This window comes from Penicillium hispanicum, assembly GCF_028827665.1.
Source record: "Penicillium hispanicum strain IBT 35686 chromosome Unknown utg000007l_segment0_segment0, whole genome shotgun sequence".
NCBI lineage: Eukaryota > Fungi > Ascomycota > Eurotiomycetes > Eurotiales > Aspergillaceae > Penicillium > Penicillium hispanicum.
Genome location: NW_026623199.1, coordinates 2,202,525 through 2,224,335, shown reverse-complemented (window position 1 = coordinate 2,224,335; position 21,811 = coordinate 2,202,525). Strand labels below are relative to the sequence as shown.

At 54.3% G+C, this 21,811-nt stretch overlaps 11 protein-coding genes across 11 annotated transcripts; 7 read left to right on the top strand and 4 right to left on the bottom strand.

The window, feature by feature from the left end:
* Positions 1 to 144: 144 nt before the first annotated feature.
* N7459_008625 (ribosome-associated complex protein SSZ1) lies at positions 145 to 1,950 on the top strand (the record flags this gene model as incomplete). The annotated part of the gene is made up of 3 exons (XM_056947793.1): positions 145 to 243; positions 299 to 335; positions 389 to 1,950. The coding sequence occupies 3 exons, from the start codon at positions 145 to 147 to the stop codon at positions 1,948 to 1,950; spliced, it is 1,698 nt and encodes a 565-aa protein (XP_056797303.1).
* Positions 1,951 to 2,799: 849 nt separating this feature from the next.
* N7459_008624 (SUR7/PalI family protein) lies at positions 2,800 to 3,729 on the bottom strand (the record flags this gene model as incomplete). Its single annotated transcript, XM_056947792.1, has 4 exons — positions 2,800 to 3,046; positions 3,108 to 3,290; positions 3,352 to 3,646; positions 3,717 to 3,729. 4 exons carry the CDS (start codon positions 3,727 to 3,729, stop codon positions 2,800 to 2,802), a joined length of 738 nt encoding a protein of 245 aa, XP_056797302.1.
* A 652-nt stretch (positions 3,730 to 4,381) lies between these two features.
* Positions 4,382 to 5,619, top strand: N7459_008623 (uncharacterized protein; the record flags this gene model as incomplete). The annotated part of the gene is made up of 4 exons (XM_056947791.1): positions 4,382 to 4,447; positions 4,589 to 4,774; positions 4,868 to 5,197; positions 5,239 to 5,619. The coding sequence occupies 4 exons, from the start codon at positions 4,382 to 4,384 to the stop codon at positions 5,617 to 5,619; spliced, it is 963 nt and encodes a 320-aa protein (XP_056797301.1).
* Positions 5,620 to 6,107: 488 nt separating this feature from the next.
* N7459_008622 (tRNA methyltransferase RSM22) lies at positions 6,108 to 8,606 on the top strand (the record flags this gene model as incomplete). Its single annotated transcript, XM_056947790.1, has 1 exon — positions 6,108 to 8,606. One exon carries the CDS (start codon positions 6,108 to 6,110, stop codon positions 8,604 to 8,606), a length of 2,499 nt encoding a protein of 832 aa, XP_056797300.1.
* Positions 8,607 to 9,447: 841 nt separating this feature from the next.
* Positions 9,448 to 10,036, bottom strand: N7459_008621 (DASH complex subunit SPC19; the record flags this gene model as incomplete). The annotated part of the gene is made up of 2 exons (XM_056947789.1): positions 9,448 to 9,840; positions 9,905 to 10,036. 2 exons carry the CDS (start codon positions 10,034 to 10,036, stop codon positions 9,448 to 9,450), a joined length of 525 nt encoding a protein of 174 aa, XP_056797299.1.
* Positions 10,037 to 11,449: 1,413 nt separating this feature from the next.
* On the top strand, positions 11,450 to 11,962 carry N7459_008620 (mitochondrial 37S ribosomal protein uS14m; the record flags this gene model as incomplete). The annotated part of the gene is made up of 3 exons (XM_056947788.1): positions 11,450 to 11,568; positions 11,650 to 11,821; positions 11,900 to 11,962. The coding sequence occupies 3 exons, from the start codon at positions 11,450 to 11,452 to the stop codon at positions 11,960 to 11,962; spliced, it is 354 nt and encodes a 117-aa protein (XP_056797298.1).
* A 408-nt stretch (positions 11,963 to 12,370) lies between these two features.
* Positions 12,371 to 13,797, top strand: N7459_008619 (uncharacterized protein; the record flags this gene model as incomplete). The annotated part of the gene is made up of 4 exons (XM_056947787.1): positions 12,371 to 12,438; positions 12,495 to 12,610; positions 12,678 to 13,232; positions 13,286 to 13,797. 4 exons carry the CDS (start codon positions 12,371 to 12,373, stop codon positions 13,795 to 13,797), a joined length of 1,251 nt encoding a protein of 416 aa, XP_056797297.1.
* A 1,888-nt stretch (positions 13,798 to 15,685) lies between these two features.
* N7459_008618 (allantoinase alX) lies at positions 15,686 to 17,260 on the top strand (the record flags this gene model as incomplete). The annotated part of the gene is made up of 2 exons (XM_056947786.1): positions 15,686 to 16,183; positions 16,241 to 17,260. The coding sequence occupies 2 exons, from the start codon at positions 15,686 to 15,688 to the stop codon at positions 17,258 to 17,260; spliced, it is 1,518 nt and encodes a 505-aa protein (XP_056797296.1).
* Positions 17,261 to 17,557: 297 nt separating this feature from the next.
* Positions 17,558 to 18,508, bottom strand: N7459_008617 (TMEM199/VMA12 family protein; the record flags this gene model as incomplete). The annotated part of the gene is made up of 1 exon (XM_056947785.1): positions 17,558 to 18,508. The coding sequence occupies one exon, from the start codon at positions 18,506 to 18,508 to the stop codon at positions 17,558 to 17,560; it is 951 nt and encodes a 316-aa protein (XP_056797295.1).
* Positions 18,509 to 18,662: 154 nt separating this feature from the next.
* Positions 18,663 to 19,566, top strand: N7459_008616 (tubulin-binding prefolding complex subunit PAC10; the record flags this gene model as incomplete). The annotated part of the gene is made up of 4 exons (XM_056947784.1): positions 18,663 to 18,685; positions 18,817 to 19,057; positions 19,163 to 19,396; positions 19,459 to 19,566. The coding sequence occupies 4 exons, from the start codon at positions 18,663 to 18,665 to the stop codon at positions 19,564 to 19,566; spliced, it is 606 nt and encodes a 201-aa protein (XP_056797294.1).
* A 309-nt stretch (positions 19,567 to 19,875) lies between these two features.
* Positions 19,876 to 21,447, bottom strand: N7459_008615 (uncharacterized protein; the record flags this gene model as incomplete). The annotated part of the gene is made up of 1 exon (XM_056947783.1): positions 19,876 to 21,447. One exon carries the CDS (start codon positions 21,445 to 21,447, stop codon positions 19,876 to 19,878), a length of 1,572 nt encoding a protein of 523 aa, XP_056797293.1.
* Between the last annotated feature and the right edge of the window lie 364 nt (positions 21,448 to 21,811).

Here is a 21,811-nt window from a genome sequence, read left to right as displayed (position 1 = left end):
TTCAAATTTTTCGGCTTCCCCCCCCTCCATCGAGACTCGTCCCCTTCATCGGTCACCCCCCGACTCTCTCTTTCACACATTGTGTTGTGAAATTAATCGCTATATTTGTGGTTTAGGATTTCCCCTTTTTCACACTCGATAAAAATGGGTGACGCGGCCAACGGTGCCCCCGCTGAGGCGGAGCGCTTTGCTATCGGTATCTCTTTTGGCAACTCGTCCAGCTCAATTGCCCGCATCTCGCCTGTATGTTGTGACAGTTCATTTTCAGACCATTATGAGAGGCTGATGCACCATCTAGGAGGGCAAGGCTGAGGTCATCGCCAACGAGGAGGGCGGTATGGTTGATTCAATACCCATTGCTTGATGAACTCTCACTGAACACTATTAGACCGTCAAATCCCAACCGTCCTTTCTTACATCGAAGGAGAGGAATACCACGGTACACAGGCCAAGGCGCAGCTTCTCCGTAACTCCAACAACACCGTCGCATACTTCCGGGATTATTTGGGCAAGGAGTTCAAGTCTATCGACCCGACCCCATGCCACCAATCCGCCCACCCCCAGCAGAGCGACTCAACCGTCGCTTTCACCATTCGTGATACCGCCAGCGAGACCCCTAACTCTGTCACTGTCTCAGAGATTGCTACTCGCCACCTTCGTCGTCTGAAGCAGTCCGCTTCCGATTTCCTCGGCAAGGACGTCAACGCCGCCGTCATCACCGTTCCCACCGACTTCACCGATGCCCAGCGTGAGGCTCTCGTGGCCGCCGCCAAGGCTGCCGACATTGAGGTTCTCCAGCTTATCCACGAGCCCGTCGCGGCCGTGATGGCTTATGATGCCCGCCCCGAAGCGACCGTCACCGACAAGCTCGTCGTGGTTGCTGACCTAGGTGGTACCCGCTCTGATGTGGCTGTGGTTGCTTCTCGCGGTGGAATGTACACTATCTTGGCTACTGCCCACGACTACGAGCTTGGCGGTGCTACCCTGGACCAGATCATCATTGACCACTTCGCCAAGGAGTTCATCAAGAAGCACAAGACTGATCCCCGGGAGAACGCCCGCGGGTTGGCCAAGCTCAAGCTTGAGGGTGAGGCTACTCGTAAGGCACTGAGCCTGGGTACCAATGCTCAGCTGAGCATCGAGTCTCTGGCCGACGGCATTGATTTCGGCTCCACTGTTAACCGTACTCGCTTCGAGCTGCTGTCCGGCAAGGTCTTCGGTCAGTTCACAGGCCTGATCGAGCAGGTCATCAAGAAGGCTGGTCTCGATGTCCTCGACATTGACGAGGTTATCTTCTCTGGCGGCACCTCTCACACTCCCAAGATCGCTCAACTTGCCCGGAACATCTTCCCCGAGAAGACCCTTATTCTGGCCCCCTCCACCTCAACCACTGCCATCAACCCGTCTGAGTTGTCCTCGCGTGGTGCCGCTTTCCAGGCCTCTCTGGTGCAGGAGTTCGACCGCGAGGACATTGAGCAGTCCATCCACCCCATGGTAACCGTTACCCCCCACCTAACCAAGGCCATCGGTGTTGAGTTCACCTCCGGCACCGACGTTACCTTCCAGCCCCTTCTCAACACCGAGACTGCCCTCCCTGCCCGGCGCATTGCTCAATACTCTGCTCCTAAAGATGGCGGCGATGTTTTGGTCCGCGTGTGCGAAGGCGCTCGCGAGATCAAGGTCACCAAGCCTGAGCCCAAGCCTAAGGAGGAGAAGCCAACCGATGAGGATGATTCCGACTTCGACTCAGATGAGGATGAAGAAGAGGAGATTCGCGAGGTCATTTGGAAGACCGAGAAGCCCGTCGCCGAGCTCGCTGTCAAGGGCGTCAAGGCTGGCGGCAAGGTCGAGGTCATGATTCACGTCAATCCTGACCTGGGTCTCCAGATTGCCGTGCGCGAGGTTGGTGGCACCACCGCCGTCCGCGGCGCCATCAACGGCTCTGCTTAAATCCCTTTCATCTCAAAAATTGATCTCCTTATGGTGTGATGATGCATACATGATTGATAGAGGCCGTGCTTTGTTTTTGTGTTACCGTCATTGTCTTGTTGGAGTCACGCCTTCTTCCCCTTCCCCGTGTTATCTATTCTATATAGACTCCCAATTGGAAAGTGACCAATAAGAATCATTTACCAATTTCTGAATCGATCGATCCGCGGATTGTTCTGTTTTCCAGCTTAGGCCATTCCAGGGTGACAGGATTAAACACCACTGGTTCCTAGACTCCAACTCTGGGTTGTGTTCGGTGGTTCTGTCTTTGATTGGTGGATAGCTAGCTACCTTTGACGCATTAGTTCGCAAATGATCTCAAGACAACATAGATATTATATTACAACTATTAGGTGAAAGCTGCAGACAAGGCATCGGATAATCAAAGTCGGCGAACCATTGCACCATGAACTCGTCAATAATTCATCGACGTAGACAACAACATGAACCAAGAGGTAACTAGTCACCAGCAATGCTAGTGGCAGTTCGGACGGAGGGCAAATTTGGGGGTTCAGTAACGATCGTGGACAGTTCGTCACAACATGAAATGAGTGGGTAGGTAGTACATCAGCGTGCGAAAATAAACCAAGCATCGCATCAGTAAGGCTAAAGCAAGACAAGAGAGATCAGCGCCAAAGCGAGAACTCTCCCCGGGGTGTATCAACGCAGCAGAGAAAATCCGTATACGGTACGATACGACACCTCGAAAGGGACTGGGGTCACCATTTGCGCGGCGACTCTAGCTTTTCTTTTATTTTTGGCGAGACGTAGAGTGTGACCCAGAAGAGTCAGGATCTAGGAGTTCTGCGCTTACGCGTAGGATTCCTTCTTGCTCCTCACGCTGTTCGAGCGCGCTGAGGAGAAGAAACCACGGCGGCGCTCCTTGCGGCCACTGTAGCCGCCGTCCTTTCGGCCGACTGCACCACCCAGACAGTACATCAGGCAAGAGAGGAACAGACAGGCACTGGCGGTCCACATAAATGCGAATGCCTTGACACCGAGGTGGGAGGACTGGCCATTGCGGCTGAATGCGCTGCGGCCTTGGACGAAAACAGCGCTGATTTCTATGTTAGCTTCTTCTCAATTGACAGGATGAGCATAGCTGAGGGAGTTCCTACGTCATGAGACAGGTGGTGATGACCTGGAAGGTCAGGGCGAGCCAGGCGAAGAAACCGGACAGGTAGCTGCCAATGCGTGTACACAGCGCCAGCAGGCCAGTGAAGAGCGAGATGACGGCAAAGAACAGGCCGATGATGAGGAAGGGGAACATGAAGCGAGAAGTCAGGAAATAGTGGTTGGTGCTGTAGCATTGATTGTTGATTAGCACAAATTTGCAGCGCAGATCTAGTTCATGGGACTTACCCAATGAACTCCGGCGGCACATTGTCCGTGGTGCCAAAGTTCCGAGTACTTGGGGGGTCGAATGGGAAATCCGGGTGCGACTTTCCGCAGTTATTCTTGCCGTCGGTCACGGAGCATAGGTTCCAGAAGGTCCAGCGCGAGGTGGATGGCGCGTTGGGGATGTTGCCCGTGTCGGCCTCGAGGAAGTAAATCTGGTTCAACGGGTTGCTGTTTCGCGCGCCGCCTAGCAAGGTGAGGAAGATGAGTAGGATTGAGCCGGCCATGAAGAATAGGCCCAAGAAGCCCAATGATGCTCCTGGGGCGCAAATCAGATTAGTATACGGCAATGATGCCGAGAGTTGACATGTATAGTCTTGAACACTTACTGCTGAGACCCATTGCGATCGATCTCTGTACCGCGTCTGGGTATTGTAGAATCCAAAGGAAAGCTTATTACTGCTTGCTCTTTGTCGTGCGCAGCTGTAGGAATCGGGGTTTGGGTGTCTTGGTGCCCGAAGGTCTAAAGAAGTAGCTGTAGGTGCACAGGGCGAGGATCCAGGATGAGGGAGTGTCGAGAGGGATTGAAGTGTCACCAGAGAGAACAAGGTGGGAAAAGGAACCAGTTCCTCAGCCGGGCCTATCCGGGCCCGTGATGTTATATGGTGTGAGCATCATCGGCGGGCTCATAGTTGGTTAGATCGTGAGGGATCACGACGTCATGCTTGCACTTGATCGGCTACGCTGTTCTCGGCTTAGCGGGCGCGTGGGTCAAGCTTGACGCCAACCAGTCCCGATCGCTTCATACACTAAACTTTGTCCACTTATTCCCACCTTTTCCACTTTTCCGCCTTCCACTCGTCGCACTCAACTCTTCTCCCGCTATCCCCGGCGAGGTTTAGCTTGGGTCCATGACGAGGTGAAGCAGCGCAACAGCGTTGCAGCTTTTCTCCTCTCAGTGACGTGGATCAACTCAAATCCTTCTACCTTGCCCTTACCGAACCTTACCGAATCATCGCTCACTTGGTGGCTTGCCATCATTCACGTCAGCGTCATGGCCACCTGGGCCTATCCCCCGCTACCCCCAGACCAGCTTAACCGGGAGGCCGATAGTGCACTGGTACGTCAACCCTTCCCCTTACGACCTGGTGATAGTGGGATCGGACCCTGGTGGGCTGTCGCGCAAAAAAAAAACTGAGTGATCGCCCTTGGAGATCATAGTCATAGTGGACCTCGTGGCCAACACCGCTTCTTTTGCTAGGCTCGGGAGCTCGAGTGGCTATTGCAGTCACTTCAGGACTCACTCGTCTCTCTCAAGGAGGGCCTCCAAGAGTGCGCCGCCCTCCTCGCCCCCCAAGAACCAGGATCGACCCTGGTTCTCTCATCGCTGCGGTCGGAAAATGTCAAGGGCTTCGTCACCCGCGTCGGCACGAAGGTGGTCAAGGGCGTAAGTGTCTCTAGTCACCGGTGCCTTCAGTCCAGGCAGCATGATGCGGAAAACAACCACCCGGACTAGAATTGACTGGTCTCGATCACCTAGGATATCCAGCTTCGCCTTCCCACGTTACCTCCTCCGCGTGGGGCTCCCAGCACCCGGTTGACTCTGTCTACAGCTGCCGATGCCCCAGACTTGGTCCTGCCGCAGCTCGTCTCGGTCCGAAACCTGGTCAACCAGACCTTGGATATCGTGGACGTGAGCACGTTCACCGGTAACCCCCTAGATGCAAGTTTCATTTATAGCCAGCTGCATCTCTTGCATGAGACCATCTGCGAGGCACGGCAGATGCTGAAGGGGGAGGGGGGCGTGCGAGGGGACTGGTGGGACACCAGTGCCTCTGACAATGCAAGTCAAGCTCCATCTCCCCTCCCCGTTGATCTCAAGGCGCTCCCACTGACAAGTCTGTCTGCTAGATGTTCGACCCCTCGCCTCCGCCTTACCTATCATTCCACCTCTCGATCGCAGACTCAGCGCTCGTCCTTCTTCTTCGTACCCTAGAAAGTACCACCCCCACGCAGACACCGACGGCATTTGCCACAGATATATCACTGACGGGGTTTTCCCTGCGCGATCGTATTTTTGGGACCCGGCCTCGCGCGCATGACGAGGCGGGCGATGTATTCACATGGCACGGGGAAGAAGTGCGCGTCAAAGAGAAGGTCCGGGTGGAAAGCCAGGATCCGAGTCTCATGTCAGTCATGGCCAAACTGACTGCCCTGGAGCATGAAGTTATGCGCTGGGTGGCGGCGTTGCGAGTGCTCATGGGCAACGAGGATACCGAGAGTGAAACGTAGGAAGACCTTGTAACTCTTGTCCTTACATCGTTTGAATCGCCATAGATTAACTGTACAATTGATACCATTTCATTATCACGATCATCACGGCTTGGTTTTATGCCATCTCGAGAAATACTTTTAGATCCACTTGATGCTCAGCGAAGACAGTAACAGTAACCTAGTGAGCTGCAAGGAAGGACTAGTTACTCACCTACCACTGACAACGGGCTAGGCGAGCAGCGACCTTTAGAATAATGCGGATCATATCGAGTTTAAGCATCTTTGACCATGAACTTGGTCCGTATTTGATCTCTACACTCCACAGTATCAGTTTAGACTATTTATCGCCACAGTCCAAGTGGATCGAGCTTTGGAACGCCGGACCAGCCAATCAGCACGGTGCAGTTTGTGATGGGCGCAAGCGCCTTGGCATCAATTTTCCGGGGCTTCGCCGTCTCGACTCTGTTTCCCTCCCAACTGTGACTTGACGGCCAGGAAAAAAGAGCATGCTGCCCAGGCCTTCACAGTCGAGGGCCAGTGGCTCACATGCGCGGAAGTTTCTGCGCCCGCTGAGTTCTAACGGTGGCGCTTCACGACAATCCCGTGGAGTCGCGGGCTGGGTCGCGCGACAGCAACGAAGCACCGTACAGCCGCTCTCCATTTCGACCGCCTGGAAATTCTCGCTAGGCCAGAAGAATTCCCCTCGAGTGACAGTGCCTCAGTGGCCATCTGCTCAGAGATTCAACTCCACCTCAAACTCCGCCGAAGCGCCGGCCGACCAGCCGCCATCTGATCATACGGACCACATCAATGCTCTGATCGAACTTATCGGTCAGAATGAGGAGGAAATGGTGGCATTGATGGAGGAACTGGAGTATTTGGAGGGCCCCGATTATATCGACGTGCTCTCCAACTTCATGAGCACCCGGGAGCAGCACACCCCGGAGACCTGGGTGAACCTGGTTCGACAACAGTTCGGGGATACCATTCCAGATGGTATTTTGGATGAGGCTGAGTTGAAGCTCTTCACAAGTCTGTACGGTGAGCCTATTGTACAGGAAATCTTCGAGGAAGATCACATCGCCGAGGAGGACGAGCAAGAGTCGGACAGCCTGTTCCGCGAAGACGGACAGGGGGGCTGGGAAGAAATCAAATATGATCAAGAGGATGAAATACCAGTGGTTTATAATATGGAACAGGCACCTGTGGAAAAAGAGACAATTGCGATGCAACGGACTCGTGAGGTGGCTGAGCAGCTGGGCGGCGAGATCATGCTGCAGCAATTTGAGGATGAAGCAGTCCCAGACGCTGCTCCACGATCCCATCCCCTAACACGTGAAGGGAAATTCGAGACGGATCCCAGCACTATTCATCTGCCCAAGAAGACTGTCACTGGTCCTATCTCGATTATCCTCTCGGATTTCGCCAATAAGCATATTGCTGAAACAGCCCGTCGACTGTTCGGTGGACCGGGGTTACCTCATTCTACTACGACTGCACCTCCTCGTGCGCAATTGCCTCAACTTCCAATACCTCTCCATGCATCACAGCACCACATGGGCGAAATGGAGGCCAATGCTTATCTTGCAGCCTTGTACCCGGGGATTTACGCATCGGTGCTCAGCGTTTTGGTCGAAATACGGAAAAGACTGGGAACGGACTGGATCCGTGGGCTCATTTCTCAAGATGGTGGACCAAATGTCCTCGACGCCAGTGGCGGCGGCGCTGGCATTCTAGCCTGGAGGGACATAATTCGTGCTGAGTGGGACCTTATGGTCCCTGATCACCCTGAAGAAGCACCGATCCCTTACGGTCGTTCGACAGTATTGACAGGCTCAGAGACCCTCCGCATGCGTGCGAGTGCGATGCTTGATAATACCAGTTTTCTACCTCGGCTACCGGACTACGTTCATGTCCGCAAGGAGGCAACTTTAGATGACTCGCGGGCTCCTCCTAAACGCAAGCAGTACGATGTTATCATTGCGCCTCACTCTCTTCTAGGATTCGAGGAGGAATTTGAACGCAAGGAGCACGTGCAAAATCTGTGGGCGCTCCTTAATCCCAACGGAGGTGTTCTTATTCTTCTTGAGAAGGGTCGGCAGAAGGGGTTTGAAGCCATTGCCGGTGCCCGCGAGATGCTCCTCAAGCGCCATATCGCGAGCCCCGGATCAACAGAATATGATGCCTTCCTCGAATCTCCCGAGGCTGGTGAGACCGTTCCCAAGGAGCCTGGTATGATCGTGGCACCCTGTACCAACCACTCAACCTGTCCCATGCACAACCCAGCCGGTCCAACCAAGGGTCGCAGGGACTATTGCCATTTTGAGCAGCGCTATATTCGCCCTCCATTCCTACAGCGTATCATGGGAGCCAAGGATCGCAACCATGAAGATCTCAAATTCAGCTACCTTGCTGTGCAGCGTGGCGTGGACATGCGTCAAGACCACAATATTAGACAGGATGCCGAAGCGACAGATGCCGCCTTCGAAGGTTACGAGCACCTTGAAGAGGTTAACACCTCTGCTGCATCGGAATTCCATCCTCTTTCACTGCCTCGTGCGGTCTATCCACCGCTCAAACGCCGCGGGCATGTCATTTTTGACCTCTGCACGCCAGCCGGCAAGATCGAGCGCTGGACCGTGCCACGCTCCTTCAGTCGCCAAGCCTATCGCGACGCTCGCAAGTCCAACTGGGGTGACTTGTGGGCACTCGGAGCCAAGACCCGTATCCCACGCAAGCTAAACCTCGGCGACAAGCATGGCGAAGGCAAGAAGGAACGGTTAGCTCGGCGCGCAGCGAATAAGGCTGCAATGCGCGAAGCTGACGAAGAGGGAGACTTGGAGCGCGATGAAGAGGAGCCGTATGAAGACGAACTCGAGGATCGATCGGATCTTCCTGAGATCCCTGCGCGGAAGAAGGGACAGAATATCCCGAGTTGGAAGAAGCATGCCGACAAAAAGAAGTTGCGACAGGCGCTGAAAAAGCAAGCTGCCGCAGACGATTAAGTGAGGTATTCTCTCTGGAAGGCATTTGAAGGGGATTGAGAAGATTCTGCCTGAGCATTGTTGACTGGCGCACATATATGGACATGGATCTCAGGGGTGTACTTGTACTATTAACTATGAAAACAGCACTTGGCATGGGCATCTCTAGGAATTGGGGTTTTGTATGATAGCCTTCATCTTCACACCACACTCTGTACAACTGTGAATAGTCTCTTCGCTCTGAAACTTCACCTTGAACCAAGTATGGTTTCTTATCTCTTCCCAATCCCTTAATCCTAGGGATACTGGAACGCCATTGAATTGCCTGAGGGGTGGGTTATTTACCTCGGGAAATGGTAGATCGACACTAATCCTCGTCTTCCAGAACTCGACATTTCTGGATTGACTTGGACTTGATCATGCCAATCCAATCAATAATCCAAGGGCCTTCAATTTACCATGAGATTGTAAAGGGAATTTGTATGCTGTTCAGCCGTGAGCCTCTGCAGAGGGAAGGCTGATCAGGGGAAGCGTCTAGCGAATGCCAATGGGTGCACAAGCAGTTTGGCGGCAAGCGCCAAAAATGCCGCCGGGTCAATAAGCACCTGATGATCGACCAAGAAGCATCGGTGCAAGTCCAATGGATACCTTTATCACAACCTTTGGCTATTCCTGGTTATTTGAACGGGCATCATTGGAGATGTCTAGCCCATCGATCGGGAACAGACAATGTGCTCCCTTGCACAGTGAGTGAGTGTTAGAGAGAGCAAGGACTGTAGTATGGAGTCGGTTTGTTGCGCATGTTGGGCCGTAAGGAGACGAAACTAGGCCAGCAGTATCACTCGTATTATCGACCCGCAGCTCACTGCGCAGCCATGCTCTTCCTGAGCTGCCTCTCCCTCTGGGTGCTTTGTAGCTCCAGCCGATCCACAACATACTTCAGGCGTTCCTTCTTCTGCACCAGCCGCCGTAGCTCTGCTGCTTTTGAAGCCGCACTGCCTGTTGACCCCGCTGCACGACCCCGCATCACCGCGCTGTTTTTGCTTTGGCTGCGGCTCGCCGAGGATGTATTCTCTTTGGAAGAAAGCCGGCCTTCCTGAAGTTCGCATTTCGCCTTGAGGTTTTGCTCGCGACGCGCGAGTTTCTCGACATGGCTTGAGGCCAGAGAGAGCAGGTGTGCGATGCTGGGTGCGATTTCGTCCAGAAGAGACTGCTGCGCCTCTCGTAGGGTTGGTTCAGGAAGAAGCTCAAAGTGCTGTAGACTTGTAAATATACAGAGATCGACACTTAGCAATCAAATATTCTTCTGGGCTACGTACCCGTGTTGTCTGGAGAACCTTGCAAAGCCGGGGGAAATCATTGACTCCTGCGTCGAGGGTATTGATGGAGTTGTCGAGGAGCTGCAGGGAAGACTGCAGGGAGGAAACCGATGACGCAAGTGAGGAAGCCATTTTATTGTTCTTGGGGCGAAGAAGTAGAGAATCGCGAGGGAAAATGCGACAGTTGGAGTTGTTTACGCGGGAGCGCATCGGAGCAGATCGGGTAAAGCGGCCAGCGGCCCAACCTAAAAGCGGCAAGGCGTCTCGGACCGGGCAAACTCCAAACCTCACTTCTCCTCTTCCTCCTGCATCACCTCCCCCGCGAACATCGAATCCACGCTTTCGCACTTCCTGTCACCATGTCTCTCCTCGGAAAGAAGTTCCCCGGCGCTCTGTGTATGTCACTTGCTGTTTTCTTGCGAGATCGTAGAGCGACCTGAGGAGTGTGAGACGCTAACGTATCCGTTCATAGCCAAGCCGATGACCCCCTTCTTCGCTGCCGGTACGCATATCCCAATCCAGATTTTGTCTTGACATATGCAATTCGACGAGTTGTCGGGACAATTACTATTCCAATCCCTACTCGACTCACGCCCTTGGAACAATGCTCTGACCAGCCTCCTCTCTAGGTGCTATCGTGCTGTACGGCATCAACTCTCTCCAGAACGCTCTGTCCAACAGTGAGTAAATTCCGTGCACCCCGAGCAATTGATTCGATCGGACAACCAGTACTCTCGCGATGCATTGTGCCAAAAAATAATGCGCTCCGATAACGGTCTGCTCCTGGAACTATTACTGACTCTTCACCCATCCAGCCGCCGAGTTCAAGAACGATCCCCGCAACCCTAACGCCAAGTCCGGTCCGGCTGGCCACTAAATTTGCCCGACGATGAAGAAGAGTTGTGTGATACCACCACCGGTGGTATGGAGGATCGAGCCGTTGCTATGAAGACGTGAATGGACATGGCTTCGGGCCACGGTGCCGGTTCGACATTTTGTGTTTTATGTTTGCGGGCAGTTTGCCCTCTATCCAAGCATATAGAATATACCCTGCAGGGGTGACTTGGATCAATTCACAAGCTGTACCACTACTGAATTGCGGTTTTCGGGACCCCTGGTCTTCTTCAGTGTATGATGGACTTCTTGGGCTGCTTCAAGACATGGGATTCCATGGCGCATAATATGCCGATTATTCCGAGGCACTGGGGTGTCCTCCAGTAAAGTAGATTCTCAAAGTAGACGAGCCTGTTTATACGACCATTTAGTAACGTGGTGGAAGGGCAATTCGTCACTTCCATGACAATTACCTTGTTACATATTAGAAGCTTTCACGCCTTTGGAAGCTATGAGGTATGTCAATTGTCTCAGAAAGTAGAATTGTCCTAGAAAGTAGTGTACATACAAGCAGTCACCCCGTCATGTCGGAATGGGTTGGAGACGCTAAACCCGATCGGGCTCCGCATCTTTTCGCCAACTCCGCCTCTGCGCCAACTCGGACTTCCTTCCCCAGCTCCCAACCCACACTCTCCTCAGGAACTTGCCAACATGTCGAAAATGGCTGGAATGTTCCGTCCCAAGAGGCTCGACCTCTCTGGGTTTACCAATACCCGCTTGATTCGAGACCATAACAAGCGCATTGCCTTCGAGCAGACTGAGCCCGAACGGTAAGAGATCCTATGCCTAGCCTTCTTCGAAGATCATACACGGGATAATGGGAGAAAATTCTGACCATAACCCAATACCAGACAAGCGCTTCGCTACGTGATCCGCAACACAACTCTCCCGCAGCGTGTTCGCGCCCAGGCCCAGCTCCAGCTGTCACAGATGCATGCCTACACCCGCCCAACACAGATCAAGAACAGATGTGTGGCTTCAGGCACTGCACGCAGTGTGTTCCGAGACTTCAGGATCAACCGGGTGAGTGGCTGATCACCGTGCTTTTAGGACAAAGCAGTACCTTGAGAGCATGATGACTGATGTTTTCTCTCCTTCCAGTTCCAATTCCGTATGCAGGCTCTCGCCGGTGAACTTCCAGGTGTCAAGAAGGCAAGCTGGTAAGAGTTATACGGTGAATATTAGTTGTATTGAGGGTTCGGGGTTGGGCAGCACCACGGCGTTCTTTGCGCCTCAGTTGAGGCATGTATAGTATGCAAATACCATCAAATCTGTTTCATTATTCCTTCAAACCATGATGCTGCTTTGGCGGGACATCTTGTCAGTTTGCTCTATTCACCACTCGTCCAACGTGGAGCAAGACATGGCCCCATCACATGTGAATTGACGTGGTGAAAGTTTCCTAAGGTGCCCTTCTGCCTTGCGTTGCTTCCTTGAGCCAACTTCTCCTTTCGTTTATAACTACTTTCCATCCTCTCATCTCCATTCCTCCCCATCTCATACTATTACTCCGCCTGTCTAACCGACCTTGTCCATTGCATCGAGCCCCAGTCGACAAAACATTCGGCCAGGATGTTTGTCTATCGAGATCGCGATCTCCCCCCTGATCCGGGGTTCCCCTCAGATCTTGGGAAACTAGGGTAGGTGCACCACAGATCCATGATACACCGGCACTTGTAACTTATCCAAGAGCCAGGTATACCATCAACGATAGCGACCAGATTCGCCAGACTGCCAACCCAAAGGAGGGGTTCAAATACAAAATCAACCGCAATGACCGATACAACATCAAGAACCGTGAAGCTATGAACGGTCTGTTTTATTCAAGCGACGAGACTTGTGCCTGGACCAAACGCTAACATGGCTGAGTGTAACTCAGACTGCATCCGCACCATCGTCTTGCAGCGTCTGCAGGAATCTGGCCTCCAGATTATGCGCCTTCCAGTGGGAAGAACTGCCAAGGAGCCCCATGTGCCGATTCTAGTGTCGGAGGGCATCCACCATTCATCTCGCATTGTCGCAGTGTTTGGGGAGCCAATACAGGATCTTGGGATCTGGGCATACCGCTCCGCTAACACGGATGGGATCAACATCGGCTCCGCTGTCAATTTTACCAAGGCTGTGCTGGGCGAAGGCGAGCAGAAAACAGGTTCTGTGCTTGTTGTGGGCAACACAGGTCAGCTACTTTGGCACTGTGAATCTTCTTCGGCTGTCACCCAGCAAAGCTGGCTTGCTGCCCCGCGTCCCTATGGAACTTGGGGTCAACCGACTTTGACTTGGCGCAACAAGATCCCTAGCAACAATGACTGGAGCGAGCATGTTGAATGTGTGTTCGAACATGTCATCCGGCCGAACCTCGGGCCCAAGACTCGGGTTGACGTGATTGGCGTATCTGAGGGTGGCAGGGGTGCCATCCAGTATCTCAAGAAATACTGTAAGTGTGTTCTCAGGCAACCTGATATCCCTGGCACTGATATAAGCTACTAGGGCACATCTGGCAACCCTACATCTCCGGTATCTGTCTCGGAGACCCGCTCCAGACCACCTACCAGGACCTTGACATGGGCACTCTTGCTGACCCAAGGTCATTCACGTCGTTTGTCTCATCGCGCTGTCGGGGCTATGTGCTGTCCGAGGCCCCAGTGGGCACACACCAATCTGGGTACCGCACCCATGGTTGCAACTGCTACTCGTCCGGTGAAGCCCTGAACAGTGAATGCATTATCGTTCGTGCATGGCCTGACATGCTTAAATGGCTCGACATGCTATACAAAGATCCGGAATATGCAGAACACGTCATGATCCATGCTGACGACATGGACGAGGAGATGCGTAAGGATCTGGATGACCAGGTGGTGAGCAGCGATGAAGAAGGCGATACCGAGAAGAGCAAGAAGGATGACGAGGCGAAGGCAGATATGCAGGAGGGCACAGAATTCAGTCACTCGCAGGAGGTGACAGAGGACGACCAGGGAAATGGTGATGCCGACGGCGATTAGAAAGCAACGAAGGTCGCGTAAGACGTCAACTGGCCCGGTTCACCCTCGGGTAGAAAGAAGATGCTTTGGCATGGTGAAATTCTGCTAGCGGTTTGAACTTCGCAATGATGATTCGACTGCCATCCGGCCGTCTAACATAGCTATATCTCAATCGGGAATCAGGGAGGTCGGAGGGGTTCATGGAAATTTCTATTCATAGCGACATTCAGAAGACATGCAAAGATTTATTGCTTTTTGACACCGCAGACGCTCTAGCTGTTTATGGCCATTACCACTTTATATTTCCTGGATGTCAGTAGGCGATCAACATTAGTAGATTGAAGGCAGAGCCAGTCTGTTCACACAGGGGTGGGATTTCTCGGATTGAGCTAGAGCGGGAGATTGGATACTCCTACGAGCGTAGTTAGTGATCGTAGCAGTCTCGAGTATATAGTACGTTGCGTTAAGCTGCAGACGAGGTCAACGCGACTGCTGATCCCGCAAACGCAGGCCAACAGTTGGTGGGAGATGGCGTAATCCATGCGAGCGAACCTCCTTGATTTGCGTTGGTGACGCGACGCGGGCGAGACGAGAGCGGTTGCTCGACCCCGCCAGATTCCCCTCTCGCCTTCTCATCTCCCGTCATCTCCCTGGGAACGAGTGTCGACGTCTCAGATGAAGCCGAATATCTCCGCGTGTGGGCGTGGGTGCGATACTCGATCAGTGACTAGATGAGAATCTCGAATCCCCGCTCGTGATGGCATCCAGCGTCGGAGGTCGCCGCGTGCAGGTGGGAACATTCAGCAGGGGAGGGGGCGCTGCGCAGTCGGAGCCACATTATGAATGGAAGGCCTGAGACGAATTCGCCGAGGTTTCGATCGAGTAAAGGGAAAACGCGGTGGAAAGCGGGCAGTTTCGATCGAGTAAGGGCGCTGATCAAAGAAAGGATTCCGGAACGAACGGCCCAGTGAGAGGCCGCCGATACTGCGGCGCTGCCAGCAGATGGGAGATGGCCGGACCTGCAGAACGCCAGCGCCAGCGACTCCCGTCGGAGGTGCCCGACGAAACTCGGTTTGCTGCATCCTTCGATAACCGATTGTCTGCTCATCCGCTCGTCCAACCACCGCGCGCCTCGTTGCCGTCCATCAGCAATCAGAGATTTCGTGCCTGCGCGAACCGTGGTTCGGATCCGCCATGGGCATGCGCTGAGATACGAGGGATGACCTTCACGGCTTTCACGCAGCAAGAGGGAGGGAGATCACGGACTCTCTGCTGGCACTCAGCCATCTCCCCGATAGGGCAAGGGTGAAGGTATTCCCCAATAACCGGTGATCATGTCGGCTCGTGCATCTGCACTATCGGGCCCTGACTGGTCCGGCGCCGGAGCTTTTTGGCCACCCATTTGCCAATTATCGAGTAATCGAATCACAACCACGTCGGCTCTCGCACGCGCTTCTCGCGATGGCAACCCGCTCGGCACCGTCCCGGGTGGGACTCCCCCTGGTGGGTATCGCGGTGTCTCGCCTCTCAATCCTCTTGTGCTGCTCGAATTTTCCCAAATTTCCCCCGGTTTCTCCCCTGGGTGGGCCGCCGTCCTTAAAAGGCCCAGGGCCGGCTTGTTATTTATATCCCCCGCCAGACCCGGCCCTTATCTCTGTCTGTCCCTCATCCAGATAAGCCTCTTTTTGGCCCTCGCGTTATCTCTTCCCCTGTCCCAATCGCGATTGGTCGTCTTATCGGCGCCTCCATTCTTCTTATATACATTTCCCCAGACTCGGGGTTCTTCACCGAATCCTAATCTATCTCCTTTGCCGCCGCTACCGACCACCGTCTCCATACTCACACAAATCATCTGGGAGATTCTCAAGGCCGACGTGCAAGACGAGCAAGCCCCCCCGGACGAGCTACCATGGCGACAGCTAACATCCCCTCGATTGCCGTGGTGGCCTCATCGAGCGCCGTCATCTCCGGCCGTTTGACCGCGGCCACCGTTGTGATCTCGCGTACCACCGGCAAGATCACCGCCGTCTTCGACTCCGTTATTCCCGCCTCGGAGTTCCCCGCCGGCACGCCCTATACCGACTACTCTCCTTACGTCCTTTTGCCCGGCTTAGTCGACGCTCATGTTCACCTAAATGAGCCTGGCCGGACCGAATGGGAAGGCTTCTACACGGGCACCCAGGCCGCCGCCTTTGGCGGTGTGACCACCGTGATTGACATGCCTCTCAATGCTATCCCACCCACCACCACCGTAGCCGGGTTGCACGAGAAGCTGAACGCGGCTCAGGGCAAGTGCTGGGTTGATGTCGGCTTCTATGGTGGTATCATCCCCGGCAATGATCACGAGCTCAAGGGCCTCGTCCAGGGAGGTGTCCGTGGCTTCAAGGGCTTCTTGATCGATAGTGGTGTGAGTGATCATTATCACGTACGTTCGTCCTCTCATAATGCTAACCTTGCCTTGTAGGTGGATGAGTTCCCCGCCGTGAGCGAACAGGATATCCGCAAGGCCATGGCTGAATTGGCCGATGAGCCCACAACGCTCATGTTCCACGCCGAGATGGTGCCGCCCATTACCGCCTCTGTTGGCGACGAGATTCAGAAGTCCGACCCACCAGCTGCTCCGGCTGGACCTCTTGAGGCCTACTCGACCTTCCTGGCGTCGAGGCCTTCCGAATTCGAGACTTGCGCCATCGAGCGGATTCTGTCCATGGCCCACCTCGCCCCGAATCTTCAACTGCACATTGTCCACCTGTCGGCTATGGAGGCTATCCCCATCTTGCGGGAAGCTCGTGCCCGGGGTGTCAAGATCACCGCTGAGACCTGCTTCCACTATCTGTCGCTGGCCGCCGAGGAAGTGCGGGATGGTGATACTCGACACAAGTGCTGCCCACCGATCCGCTCCCAGCTGAACCAAGACGGTCTGTGGGAGGAGTTGGAGAAGCACACTGGTGACGGAGTCATCAAAACCGTGGTTTCGGACCACTCTCCTTGCACACCTGATCTGAAGTTGCTTCCCTCGCACGTTCCCGGTCACTGCGAGGGCGGCGAAGTGGAAAACGGCAACTTCTTCTCCGCCTGGGGCGGCATCTCCTCCGTGGGCCTGGGTCTACCCATTCTCTGGACAGAGCTCAGCCGCCGCAAGGGCTTGACTCCCTCGTCCAAGGATGAGAACACCAGGAATGCTCTCCAGGACGTTGTGCGCCTCTGCTGTGCTAACACTGCTGCCCAAGTTGGGCTGCAGTCCCGTAAGGGTGACCTACGCGTGGGCTTTGATGCCGACATTTGTGTCTTCGACGACTCAGCCGAATGGACCGTCGAGCCTAGCACCATGCTCTTCCGCAACAAGTGCTCTCCATATCAGGGGCGCACTCTGCGTGGTATGGTCCGGGAGACTTGGCTGCGCGGTGAACGCATCTTCAGCCGTGAAAACAACTTTGGCGAAAAGCCTCCGTCTGGGAAGCTGCTCCTTGAGAAACGGGTTTGATCACCCTCCTTCTTCCTTCCTCATGCATCTTCATTGTCTGTGTCTGGGACAAGTTGACAATGTCGGCAGTCCGCCACCTCGCTTTTCTTCTTGCTCTTTTCCTTTTCTTTTCCCTGCATCTCGTTATCGGTCCCTGGCACCGACGAGCACTAATGACTCACCAGCATCCATACCCGTTAGAGTAATGACAGCACGTTGTAGCTTTAGGCATAGAATAGCAAAAGCGTTTTTGGCAACCGAAATGGGGTATAATATGCATACACAGTACTGGACGTACAACAAGCAGGAAAGGCCCGATTAGCCGTCGTTCTGACCGGACCTATCGTTCTCCTTCTCCCATTTTTCTCGCACTCTCCGCCGTACACCCCCGTTGACACCCTTGCCCCAAATCTCCTCTTTCTCATCCACAGGAGCAAGGGGGGCCATGGTCTCATCCTCGACCTCCCCAACAACCACCTTTCGCTCTTTAAGCTTCCGTTCCTTGACGCGAGCCCGCTCCACCTTGCCAAGATACGACGCATACAAGAATGCCTCGGCCACCGCCACCACCAATGCCGCAAATAACGACAATAGTACTCGCACCGCGTCCGAGGCCCCGGCGGCCGGCTGCCCCTGGCTATCCGTCCGTGGACCGGTCCACGCTGAAAAGATCCTTGCGAATATGTCCGGCATGGTGAAGTTCGTGAGCGCCCAGTAGACGCTGAATCCGGTGATCAGCACTGATAGGAAGATATTCAGCACAAGCGATGGGGTCAGGGTGTCTTCGGTGAATATCGGCGCGTCGGAGCTTGCGACGTGCGGGTCGGCGTGGTCGGGGCTTGGTGTGTACGTTGGGTTCATGAGACGCTGGTAGGCGGCTCGCTCGGCGGCCGCGAGAAGGCGGGCCTTTGAGGCCAGATACTCGGGACTCTGGGGGTGGATTAGTATCGCGGTCGTTGGTGCATGGAAGTATAGACCGGATGCGTGCGTGGGACATACGGGCTCTGGCTTCTTCGGTGGTGGCGGGACATAGACTTTTGTCCCGCGGAGGAGGGAGCTGAGAAGTGTCGGACTGTGAATGCGATTGGTGTCGTTGGTCGCATTGTACTCGGGGTCCTGTTGAAGGTGCTTGGACAAACGGAGGAGCTGCTCGTGTGTAATCGGGCCACGAGGTTCTAGCATGACGGGGAGATCCAGCTCCTCGCGGCACGAGGGAGGCACCGCCTCGAGGGCGTCAACGATGCGATCTGTCGAGACGAGAAGCACCATCGCCGCGTCGTGAGGGGAGCGTGTGGTCGTGGCCGTGGCGTGTTCGAGGGCTTCGGGGAGCTCGAGCGGAGGACGAGCGGGCGGAAGCGCAGAAACTCGCGGCCTCAAGCTCTCCCCACTTCGTTTCTTGCAACTACACTGCCCGCGCCCAGCCATGGCCGACTCCAAATCCAAGGCGTAAGTCCTCAATTCGCTTGTGTCTGATGGATTCATCGTGTCTTCTGCTACCAGATCTTGACAACGTCATTTCTTTGCCCGCCGTTCGCTCTGCCGTTCCGCGTCTTCGACTGACCCCTCCATCTACGCAGCCCGGCAACGACACAAACCAACCCGCGCGGAATCCCCGTGGCGCCCTTCATTGACAATGTCAGCGACTATGTCTCCTCCCGTGCGGAGGTCGAGCCCACTCTCCGCTCGTTCCAGGAGATGATCTCCAAGTATCAGTTCATGGAGGTGAACACCCAGCGCCGCGGGCAGGGACTGCGCGAGAAGATCCCAGATATCAAGAAGACATTGGAAATGGTGCGGTTCTTGAAGCTGCGCAAAGAGGTAAGCGACCCTCTAGCATGGATGATCGGTCGATTAGACCGAATTTTGATCGATGACTCGGAGCACGATCTAACATCTTTTCTCCTTGTTTTTGGTCATATCTAGGCAAACCCAGACTCCGACCTCGAGACCAACTTCGAACTCAATGATACCCTCTACGCCCGCGCCTCCATCTCCCCCGCCAACACGGAAGAAGTGTACCTCTGGCTCGGGGCGAATGTCATGCTGGCGTACCCGCTGGACGAGGCCGAGACCATGCTGCACGACAAGCTCTCCGCGGCGGAGTCGAGTCTGAGCAATTGCGAGGAGGACCTGGAGTTTCTGCGCGAGCAGATCACGGTAAGTTATCCCACCACCTCAAAGCACGGAGTAAGAAACTCCATTCTGACGGTTTCGGATAGACGCTCGAGGTCGCTACGGCGCGTGTCTATAATTGGGATGTGGTGCAACGGCGTAAAGAGAAAGCCGATGGGAAAGGAGACGATGAGGAGAGGAAGCGACCTGGTTGAGCGAATGGAGGAACTGATTTGTGGCATCGTTGAATAAAATTCCCATCCATTTCGTATCTCATTTGCCCGTTTCTTCTGGCACATTAGAGCGAGAAGACGGAGATAGTATATATACCTTGGTCAATTTTGGAGCCATCTGGTACTGTTATACGGGATTGCTGCGATCACTCGATCAACAGCTGCCTTTTTACTCTGTGGGTAGGATATCTCATACTATACAGCATGGCTTTCAGGATATTACAATGTCGCTGGGAACGAAACCGTCTCCGCCGCTGAAGAGACTGTATCTGCTGCCGTCACTCCAACTCATTAGACCAAGATCTCGTCCTCACTCTTGTTTTGGGTTGCCTTGCTGAATCGAAGGTCTCGGATGCAGAAGACAACCACGAAAAAGGCCACGGCTGCAAAGCCCATTCCAAGCCACCAAGCGCCCCGGTACCCAAGCACAACGTCATGTCCACTTTGGTTAACATGCCCCTCGACGGTGGCAGCGATACCGAGACCCAGTGCTAGGGAATACTGCACCACCGTCGAGATGAAAGATCCTGCCACGCCTTGTTCCTCTGGCAAGACCGAATTCGAGATGAGAATAGCCGACGACGCGAAGGAAAGATCGGGCCCGCCGACGACGAGTAGACAGGCAGGGAAGACGAGTGCCCAATAGGACTGGGCGTATGGCGCAAAGCTCATCAACAAATTGCCGACAAAGAAGGAGAACATTGAAACACCAAAGATGTATTGTGCTGGCACCTTTGGAATCAACATCCCAACAGATGCTGTGGCAAACAGCCCTCCAATGACCAGAGGCACCATTTCAGCCACAGCTGCGAGTGGAAGCTCCTTGCGAAAGTTGAGAATGAAGACAGTCGTATAGTACAAGAAGATGGCGAACGACATCCAGCCAAATGTCATCGCGATCACCACAGAAGAGAAGCCTGGCCGGGTCCAAAGCGAGTTGGGCAGGACCGGCACGGCGACGTAGGATTGGGAAAAGGCGAAGGCCACGATCAACAGCATGCCGACGATGAGAAGGGCATAAATGTATGGCTCCTGCCATCCAACCACAGATGCTTGGTTCCACGCAAAGGCAAATAGAATGAGGCCCGTGATACCTAGAGAACCGCCGATATAGTCAAATTGCCGCAGTCTGAGGTCCGGGATGGGACTACCCACGCTGTGTGGCACAACGACTGAAGTAGCGAGCCCTAGTATGGCGCAACCAATGGCCCAGAGCCAGTATCCCCATCGCCAGGTGAGATTCTCTGCAAAGGCGGCGCCAACGAGCCCACCGACGATATACCCCGTGGGAGCACAGAAGCCGAGGAAGGCGAAGGCAACGTTCTTCTTGACGGAGAAAGGTGGAAAGGCGCGAGCTAGAAGGGCAAACGAGTTGGGGACCAGAGCCCCATTTCCAATACCAGTCATGGCGCGGGCAAAATCGAACAAGATGATATTATGGGCGAAGCCAGTGACGAGAGACCAGACAGCCATCCAGATCCAGCCGAAGACGAACAGGTACTTGGGCCCGAAATGGTCGCCGAGTCGCCCCGTCACCAGCACGAATACTCCTCCACAGAGCGAATACGAGGCTTGGAACCACGACATCTGTCCGTTGCTGGTGGCATTGAGGGTGTGCCCGATATGCTGCAGTGAAAATGCTGTGTTGCCTAGGCCTCCGACGGAGAAGAGTTGGGACAGACCAATAATCAGGATGAAGAGTGCTTGCTGGAAAGAAGATGAGAAGGGGGTCACGCCTTCGGTTGGATCCAGTTCAATCTTCTCGTTTGGCTCGGCTTCTGGGGTATGATATGCGTTAGCATCCTTGGACGCATCTTCGTCGAGCGTTGAGCTGGGGGAGATAGTGGACGGAGTGGAAGGCATGGTGGAGGATAGGAGTCTCTATCGAACCGGTGATGGAATGATGATTGAAGCGGCGCCATCTCACTTATATCACTCTCGCACCGGATTGACCTGTAGTTAGAGTATTGCAGTGATTGCCTCCCCATTGGCTTCCTGTTGTCGTCTGGACGTCTCGGGGTGTTGTGAAACTCCGTGGAGTCTCACAGACTCCGATATTGCGAGTCTGTGTAATTTCATCCGCCCCAACGCTATGCATGTCATTTATCTCGTTGAGTCTGCCTGTGATGAATCTTTTGAGCCACAGGTCTAGAATCAAGCGTGTTGACGTTTAGAGTCAGTCTGAGGGTCGGTGAGGATACTCTGAGCCACTTGCGTAGACCACAAC